The 9,449-nt window shown below is 49.4% G+C and overlaps 1 protein-coding gene across 2 annotated transcripts in view; it reads left to right on the top strand.

The window, feature by feature from the left end:
• The window catches only part of elf2b (E74-like factor 2b (ets domain transcription factor)), a 71,607-nt gene extending 65,185 nt beyond the window's left edge, over positions 1–6,422 (top strand). For both annotated transcript variants that reach the window (XM_077012842.1, XM_077012851.1), the window contains one exon: positions 3,087–6,422. In XM_077012842.1, coding sequence (XP_076868957.1) covers positions 3,087–3,750 — 664 coding nt within the window. In that variant the 3' untranslated portion in view covers positions 3,751–6,422. The remainder of the gene's footprint in view (positions 1–3,086) is intronic.
• Positions 6,423–9,449: the final 3,027 nt, after the last annotated feature.

The raw sequence follows: 9,449 nt of genomic DNA, 5'->3' as shown, positions 1-9,449 counted from the left end.
GTGTGTGTGATGGTGGTGTGTGTGTGTGTGTGTGATGGTGGTGTGTGTGTGTGTGTGTGATGGTGGTGTGTGTGTGTGTGTGTGTGATGGTGGTGTGTGTGTGTGTGTGTGATGGTGGTGTGTGTGTGTGTGTGTGTGTGTGTGTGTGTGTGTGTGTGTGTGTGTGATGGTGGGTTGTGTGTGTGTGTGTGTGATGGTGGGTTGTGTGTGTGTGATGGTTGGTTGTGTGTGTGTGTGTGTGGGTGGGTGTGTGATGGTTGTGTGGGTGGGTTGTGTGTGTGTGTGTTTGTGATGGTGGGGTGTGTGTGTGTGTGTGTGTGTGTGTTTGTGATGGTGGGGTATGTGTGTTTGTGATGGTGGGGTATGTGTGTTTGTGACGGTGAGGTGTGGGTGTGTGATGGTTGTGGGTGTGATGGTTGTGTGTGTGTGTGTGATGGTTGTGTGTGTGTGTGTGATGGTTGTGTGTGTGTGTGTGTGGGTGTGTGATGGTTGTGTGGGTGGGTGTGTGATGGTTGTGTGGGTGGGTGTGTGTGTGTTTGTGATGGTGGGTTGTGTGTGTGTGTGTGTTTGTGATGGTGGGGTGTGTGTGTGTGTGTGTTTGTGATGGTGGGGTATGTGTGTTTGTGACGGTGAGGTGTGGGTGTGTGATGGTTGTGGGTGTGATGGTTGTGATGGTTGTGTGTGTGTGATGGTTGTGTGTGTGTGATGGTTGTGTGTGTGTGTGTGTGTGTGTGTGTGTGATGGTTGTGTGTGTGTGTGATGGTTGTGTCTGTTATGGTTGTGATGGTGGGGTGTGTGTTTGTGACGGTGGGGTGTGTGGGTGCGTGACGGTTGTGTGTGTGGGTGCGTGTGGGTGTGTGATGGTTGTGTGCGTGTGGGTGTGTGATGGTTGTGTGTGTGATGGTTGTGTGTGTGATGGTTGTGTGTGTGATGGTTGTGTGTGTGTGATGGGTGTGTGTGGGTGTGTGTGATGGTTGTGTGGTTGTGTGTGTGATGGTTGTGTGTGTGGTGGTTGTGGGTGTGTGGTTGTGTGTGTGTGGTTGTGTGTGGTTGTGGGTGTACAGGCCTGATAGTTTCCAGGCGCCACGCCGGAATTCCGGCGTACCGACGTGTCTGCAAGAAAAAAAAACGGTTCGCCTAGTGCTCGACAGATTTCCGTCATTTGAATTTTTTGGGGGGAAAAAATCCATCAAATCATAATAATAAACCACACGCGCGCGTGCTATCTGTTTTGAGGCGGAAATATGATTCTCTCACTGGATCATCAGCGCTGAATGGATGACGGCGGGGTCATTTGATTGACTTGCGGGTCATCCCGCCTTCTGATTTTCGGACATTACGTAGTAAAGTTACCTTTGTTTTGGTCAGTTTATGTTTTCAACTTGATTGGTCGTGCCGAAGACATTAATGCTCCGGTTCAATCGACATATACATCATACAAGCTGTCCGCGGGTTACGATTTTTCGTGGTTCGACACATCTCCCATTTACTGTATAAGTCTTATTTGGACTATTTGGTGTTTGGTGTGCGCGGCGGAAGAATATATGGTTACGTGGCTCGGGACCGAGGAGGACGGCGTCAGGATAAGCTAATATAGAAGTTATCGTTATTTATATTAAATAATCTCTCCACAGACTTTTCTTCATTTAGCTTTAATACAGTCTGAGAAAAAAAGGCGCATTTTTCTTCCATTTAAAATGTCATTACTTTTTTATTTCTAAACCAATCTTAACATGGATGGTGTTGTTCTGTTTGTATAAAGGCTCTATCTAGTGGTGTCCATTTTTGGACTTTACATTTTTTTTTGTAACATACCTACTTAAAGCAGGTAATCTTATTGCTTATGTTTTTGCGATAGTGTATCTGATAAAAACAAGAGATCTTCATACCTTTTAAAATTCACCAGGATTCACTAAATTTAAGGAGGACCCCCCGATAACTTTATATAAACATTTATGTACATTTATTGCTCAGGTGTTGCATTTTGTCGCTTCATAAATTCTGTCTTCTCTCCTTACACAGGCTGTTTAGATTAATATACTTTATAAATGTGTTTAATGTGTAGAATTAGGCAAAGGAGGCTGTGTCCCAACTATACCACATTTTCAGTAATTGCTGACATTGTCTTTTGCCAGAAAAAATGTCCATTCCCACCCTTCTGTACAAAATATGGTACGCTTTCACCCCCCCCCCCCCGTTCAGAAAAAGTTCAGGCTCAGGATTTTTTCCCACTATCACCCCTGGGGTGTGTGTGGGTGTGTGTGGTTGTGGGTGTGTGTGGGTGTGTGATGGTTGTGTGGGTGGGTGTGTGTGTGTAGGTTGTGTGTGTGTGTGTGTGTGTGTGTTTGTGATGGTGGGGTATGTGTGTGTGTGTGTGTTTGTGACGGTGAGGTGTGTGTGTGATGGTTGTGGGTGTGATTGTTGTGATGGTTGTGTGTGTGTGTGTGTGATGGTTTTGTGTGTGTGTGTGTGTGTGTGTGTGTGTGTGTGATGGTTGTGTGTGTGTGTGATGGTTGTGGGTGATGGTTGTGTGTGTGTGTGTGTGATGGTTGTGTGTGTGTGTGTGTGATGGTTGTGTGTGTGTGTGTGTGATGGTTGTGTGTGTGTGTGTGTGATGGTTGTGTGTGTGTGTGTGTGTGTGTGTGTGTGTGTGTGTGTGATGGTTGTGTGTGTGTGTGTGTGTGTGTGTGTGTGTGTGTGTGTGTGTGTGTGTGATGGTTGTGTGTGTGTGTGTGATGGTTGTGTGTGTGTGTGTGATGGTTGTGTGTGTGTGTGATGGTTGTGTGTGTGTGTGTGTGTGATGGTTGTGTGTGTGTGTGTGTGATGGGTGTGTGTGTGTGTGTGTCATGGGTGTGTGTGTGTGTGTGTGATGGGTGTGTGTGTGTAGGGTATGTGTTTGTGACGGTGTGGTGTGTGTGTGGGTGTGTGATGGTTGTGTGTGTGGGTGTGTGATGGTGTGTGGGTGTGATGGTTGTGTGGGTGTGTGTGTGTGATGGTTGTGTGTGTGTGTGTGTGTGTGTGGGTGTGATGGTTGTGTGTGTGTTGTCATACTTTTTTTTATTGGGGTTTGGTCTGTCCATCTCTAGGACTGTCAGAGTTGCTATGCAAGTGCCTGTCGTCATGACGACTTCTCTGGGCCAAAAGATCTCCACGGTCGCCGTGCCATCCGTGAACCCGCCCCTCCTCACCACGGCGCCCACGGGCGTGGGGGCGGGGCCGGGGGCGTCGGGCCCGAAGGTGCTGATCCAGACGGTTCCTGCGGTGGAGAACGGGGAGAAGGTGACGGTGCAGCTGGCCAAGATCATCACCATCCCTGCCGCACAGCTAGCGCACTGCCACCTGCAGCCTAAAGGGGGCACTGCTGGGGGCATCAGCCTGCTGGGGGCGCCCCTCACCGTCCGCGCCCTCACGCCCCTCTCCATGACGCCCGCCGCTCAGGTCGTCAGACTGGCCGTGCCTGGCAAGCCAAGCTCCGCCCACTCACAGATGCCCCTCCCCCTCCAAGCCCACACTCAGATTCCCTCTCTGCGGGCCACGGCCGCGTCACTTTCCGCCCAAAGCCCCGCCCCCATCCCCGTCTCTCTTCCCATCCAGATCCAGATCCAGTCAACAGGGGGCGAGAGAGGCGGGGCCCAAGAGGACAGCACAGAGCAGCCACGCCCACGGCCAGAGGCGGAGTCTGTCTCTGTGAACCTTGAGCCAGATGTAGTGGCTCGAGAAGCCACGGTGCTCTCAGATCCAGTGCCGTAGCTATAAAACACACACACACAGCTAAAGGGAAAGTCTCACACACACACACACACACACACACACACACACACACACAGAGCTAAAGGGAAAGTCACACACACACACAGGTACATGGCCCAGCCAGCTCCCACCAGCCGAGTAGCTAGTCAGGGATACAGCGCCCCCTGCTGGACACTGAACTAACCAGAGTTGGATTTGGCCTGTCCAGTCAAAGATGGGTTTAAGTTTTAATGAGTCAGGTGCCCGGAGAGTGTGTGATGAGAGAGAGAGAGAGAGAGAGAGAGAGAGAGAGAGAGAGAGAGAGAGAGAGAGAGAGAGAGAGAGAGAGAGAGAGAGAGAGGAGAGGGAGAGGGAGATTGATGAAGAGGTACAGGAGGATCACGCGTCTCCTCCAGGCACATTTGAAGACACTACCACACCAGGAACACTACAGTGAGGATCTACAAACTAAAGTTTAAAAACAAAGGACAAAACCAAATGTGAACATTTGTGTAAAATAACGTTTTGATACGTCGTGTAAAGAGATTTTTCCTGTTTTGTTTTTTTTTTTGTTTCGTTTTCTCTTTTGCATTTATGATGCAAAACCAGCAGTTATGATTGGACATTGTCACTGTGAGGTCAGATGATCAATGTGATACCACAAGAACATGAGAGGCAGACAGACACACGGCGACTGAGGGAGACAGACAGACACACACGGCGACTGAGGGAGACAGACAGACACACACGGCGACTGAGGGAGACAGACAGACACACAGGGGGACTGAGGGAGACAGACAGACACACAGGGGGACTGAGGGAGACAGACAGACACACAGGGGGACTGAGGGAGACAGACAGACACACAGGGGGACTGAGGGAGACAGACAGACACACAGGGGGACTGAGGGAGACAGACAGACACACAGGGGGACTGAGGGAGACAGACAGACACACAGGGGGACTGAGGGAGACAGACAGACACACAGGGGGACTGAGGGAGACAGACAGACACACACGGCGACTGAGGGAGAGACAGACAGACACACAGGGCGACTGAGGGAGAGACAGACAGACACACAGGGCGACTGAGGGAGAGACAGACAGACACACAGGGCGACTGAGGGAGAGACAGACAGACACACAGGGGGACTGAGGGAGACAGACAGACACACACGGCGACTGAGGGAGAGACAGACAGACACACACGGCGACTGAGGGAGAGACAGACAGACACACAGGGCGACTGAGGGAGAGACAGACAGACACACAGGGCGACTGAGGGAGAGACAGACAGACACACAGGGGGACTGAGGGAGACAGACAGACACACACGGCGACTGAGGGAGAGACAGACAGACACACACGGCGACTGAGGGAGAGACAGACAGACACACAGGGCGACTGAGGGAGAGACAGACAGACACACAGGGCGACTGAGGGAGAGACAGACAGACACACAGGGCGACTGAGGTAGAGACAGACAGACACACAGGGGGACTGAGGTAGAGACAGACAGACACAGGGAATGAGATTTTCTCCCTGGACTGAAGCAGATGGACTTATTCTGTATATATTTACAGACCTTAGAAGCCCACAGCCTTGGAACTGTTCCAATATGACATTCATTTTGTTGTTAGTCAGGCTTCTTAAGCTTTTGTGTTAAGTTCAAGTTTTTAAGTTTAGTATTTTTAGCGCAATGTACCAACCACAGTATTACAGTCTACAGAGCAGCAGGAATCTGTAGTTTTGTGGGAGTCTGACGGCTCCCCATCAGAACGGTCTACGCCGGCAGGACGGTCTACACTGTCAGCCCATCAGGACGGTCTACGCCGGCAGGACGGTCTACACTGTCAGCCCATCAGGACGGTCTACGCCGGCAGGACGGTCTACACCGTCAGCCCATCAGGACGGTCTATGTCGGCAGGACGGTCCACACCGTCAGCCCATCAGGACGGTCTACGTCGGCAGGACGGTCCACACCGTCAGCCCATCAGGACGGTCTACGTCGGCAGGACGGTCCACACCGTCAGCCCATCAGGACGGTCTACGTCGGCACGACGGTCCACACCGTCAGCCCATCAGGACGGTCTACGTCGGCACGACGGTCCACACCGTCAGCCCATCAGGACGGTCTACGTCGGCAGGACGGTCCACACCGTCAGCCCATCAGGACGCTCTACGTCGGCAGGACGGTCCACACCGTCAGCACATCAGGACGGTCTACGTCGGCAGGACGGTCCACACCGTCAGCCCATCAGGACGGTCTACGCTGGCAGGACGGTCTACACCGTCAGCCCATCAGGGTGGTCTACGCCGGCAGGACGGTCCACACCGTCAGCCCATGTCATTTTGGGGCTAGCAGGTGCAGTTTCAGGAAGAGGTCAGCTGATCTATTCCACACTCCCCTCCTCCACCTTCTACACCCACCCTCCCCTGCCCTCTCCACCCGTTGCTTTTTAGTTACTGAACAGGGAGAGCTGTTGTCTGTGTTCAGAATTGAACTAGATTGTATATTCAACATTTGAAGTATATTCTATTTTGTTGTACTCTTGTTTCAAAGTGTATTCACTTGTAAAGCTGCTTTGTGACAACAACTGTTGTAAAAAGCGGTATATAAATAAAATTTTGATTGATTTTGATTGATATTCAAGTAGATTTTACTGAAATATAAAACAAACTCATGGCTTTGAGCTTTTGTGTTTTCTTTGACATGATTTTGTACTTAAACAAAAAATGTATTTATTATATACAGCTTGACATATAGTACAGTTAAATGCTTAAAGCGCTTAAATACACAGTGCACATCTAGGGCAGTCATGGTCTGGTGGTTGGAGCACACCGGTCTGGGCACAAGTGATTGTGTGTGTGTGTGTGTGTGTGTGTGTGTGTGTACCACAGCCCCCCTACTTGATCACTAGTGTGTGTTCAAACTGCACAGATGGGTAAATGCAGAGGACAAATTTCGATTTGGGTGAAAATCACAATTGACAAATATGACACATTTCACGTTTACCAGCAGAAACATTGGAACAAATAAGATATAAATCGAGTACTAGAAAATGTGTGCATGTGCAGAGGGAAGTGTTGCAGTTCTAGATGCGTAGTCATGGCGATGTGCGTTATGTATTTACTGTGAGTATTTTTGTAATCTGATGAATCGGGATTAGTCGTCGCAGTAATGTGAATCGGGATTAGTCGCTGCAGTAATGTGACTCGGGATTAGTCGCTGCAGTAATGTGAATCAGGATTCAGTGGTCAGTGTGTGTGGGGGGGGGTGAGGTTATCCTACCCCAGTCTGGTCAGTGTGGGGGGTGTGAGGTTATTCTACCCCAGTGTGGGGGGGTGTGAGGTTATTTTACCCCAATGTGTGTGGGGGGGTGTGAGGTTATTTTACCCCAGTGTGTGTGGGGGGTGTGAGGTTATTTTACCCCAGTGTGTGTGGGGAGGTGAAGTTATTCTAGACATCAGGACGGTCCACACCGTCAGCCCATCAGGACGGTCTACGTCGGCAGGACGGTCCACACCGTCAGCCCGTCAGGACGGTCTACGTCGGCAGGACGGTCCACACCGTCAGCCCGTCAGGACGGTCTACGTCGGCAGGACGGTCCACACCGTCAGCCCATCAGGACGGTCTACGCTGGCAGGACGGTCCACACCGTCAGCCCATCAGGGTGGTCTACGCCGGCAGGACGGTCCACACCGTCAGCCCATGTCATTTTGGGGCTTTGGGGAATCGGGATTAGTCGCTGCAGTAATGTGACTCGGGATTAGTCGCTGCAGTAATGTGAATCAGGATTCAGTGGTCAGTGTGTATGGGGGGGGTGAGGTTATCCTACCCCAGTCTGGTCAGTGTGGGGGGTGTGAGGTTATTCTACCCCAGTGTGGGGGGGTGTGAGGTTATTTTACCCCAATGTGTGTGGGGGGGTGTGAGGTTATTTTACCCCAGTGTGTGTGGGGGGTGTGAGGTTATTTTACCCCAGTGTGTGTGGGGAGGTGGTTATTCTACCCCAGTGTTGGGGGGGGGGGGGTGAGGTTATCCTACCCCAGTATGGTCAGTGTGGGGGGTGTGAGGTTATTCTACCCCAATGTGTGTGGGGGGGTGAAGTTATTCTACCCCAGTGTGGGGGGGTGTGAGGTTATTTTACCCCAGTGTGTGTGGGGGGTGTGAGGTTATTTTACCCCAGTGTAACTTTTCTACAGTAAGCAGGATGCAGACATTTATGGTAATCAGCACGCAGGAGCATAAATACTTTTATAACATGGGCAGCGCGGTGTCTTGGTGGTTAGCACGTTTGCCTCTCAGCACTGGGGTCTTGGGTTCAAGTCCCTATCTGAGTGGAGTTTCCATGTTCTCCCCGTGTCTGTGAGTTTCCTCCCACAGTCCAAAAACATGGAGGTTTGGTAAATTGGCATTCCCTGATTCCCTGACAAATTCTCCCTGAGTGTGTCTGTCTCTCTTCATGTCCAATAAAAGCAGGTGTGAGTGTGTGTGTATGAATGTGTGTGTGTGTGTGTGCCCAGTGGTGGATGGTGCTCTGCCACTAGGGTCTGTCCTCTCTCCCCTTCCTGCACCCCATTCAGTCCCCCAGGGGGCTGTGGCTGTGTGTGATTGCTCGTGTAAGTACCTGTGTTAAAATTGTAAAGCGACCTTGGATATCTTGAAAGGCGCTATATAAATTTAACATTCATTCATAATTGGATAAAAATATAGATTATAGAAGTGTTTGTTTCCTCTATAGTGTCTTAATGTATTCATTAATTTGAGTAATATGCTAATTTAATAGTAATGTTGTATGCTAATATGCTTGTTTTAGTCAACAAACTGAACTGTATTTTGTCTCCAATGACCCAGAAAATGTTCCTGCTTATATTTTGTAATAGGACACAGTATGGGAATTTGATAAACTGTTGACATTTCGGGAAAGAACTAATTACTATTTAAACATAAGTATTTTTAAACCACAGCGTTGCACTATACACACAGAACTAACCCTGTGGAATGTTTTATGGTCCACAGCTCATCTGTGGCTCCACCATCTCACGGTGGTTGTGGTGCGTTTGCTGAATTTTCTGTGATTGTTTCTTCTGAGTCTTTCAGAAAGAATGCGTGACCTGCCACTGGACGTGTTCCCGGGTTTATACCGCCACCTGCTGGACTGAATAGGATCAACACGTATTCCAACCACAACACCCCCCCCACAATCTTCTGCAATTATTGTGATACATGTTTACTCTAATCATGGATCAGAATAGTAAACAACCGTAAGACAGCAGTAGCTTTAGTGGACATGTGCATATGGTAGACAATTCTGGGCCTAATGGTAAAATTCTCAGGAATTTCAAACAGTCTTTTGCATTTGATACATTTGACCATTTCATTTAAAAAGTTGAACATTGCATATAATTTAAGTACAACCATTTCTATTGTTGTAATGTATTATATTCAGTAGTCTTAGAAATCTGTGTGAAGAACAGTGGAGTTAATAATTTTAGTTGGGACGTTCATTTGGTGCACAGATCAACTGTTCACCAAATCAGTAGTCTAATTTTCTTTTTCTTTCTAATCACTCTTTCTGCATGTCTGCATTAACCTATCAGAGGGCAGTACAGTAGCCATGTCCGCATTAACCTATCAGAGGGCAGTACAGTAGCCATGTCCGCATTAACCTATCAGAGGGCAGTACAGTAGCCATGTCTGATGGGTGATGATGCAGACC

Source organism: Brachyhypopomus gauderio, chromosome 1, assembly GCF_052324685.1.
Source record: "Brachyhypopomus gauderio isolate BG-103 chromosome 1, BGAUD_0.2, whole genome shotgun sequence".
NCBI lineage: Eukaryota > Metazoa > Chordata > Actinopteri > Gymnotiformes > Hypopomidae > Brachyhypopomus > Brachyhypopomus gauderio.
This window is presented reverse-complemented; position numbering and strand designations above follow the sequence as displayed.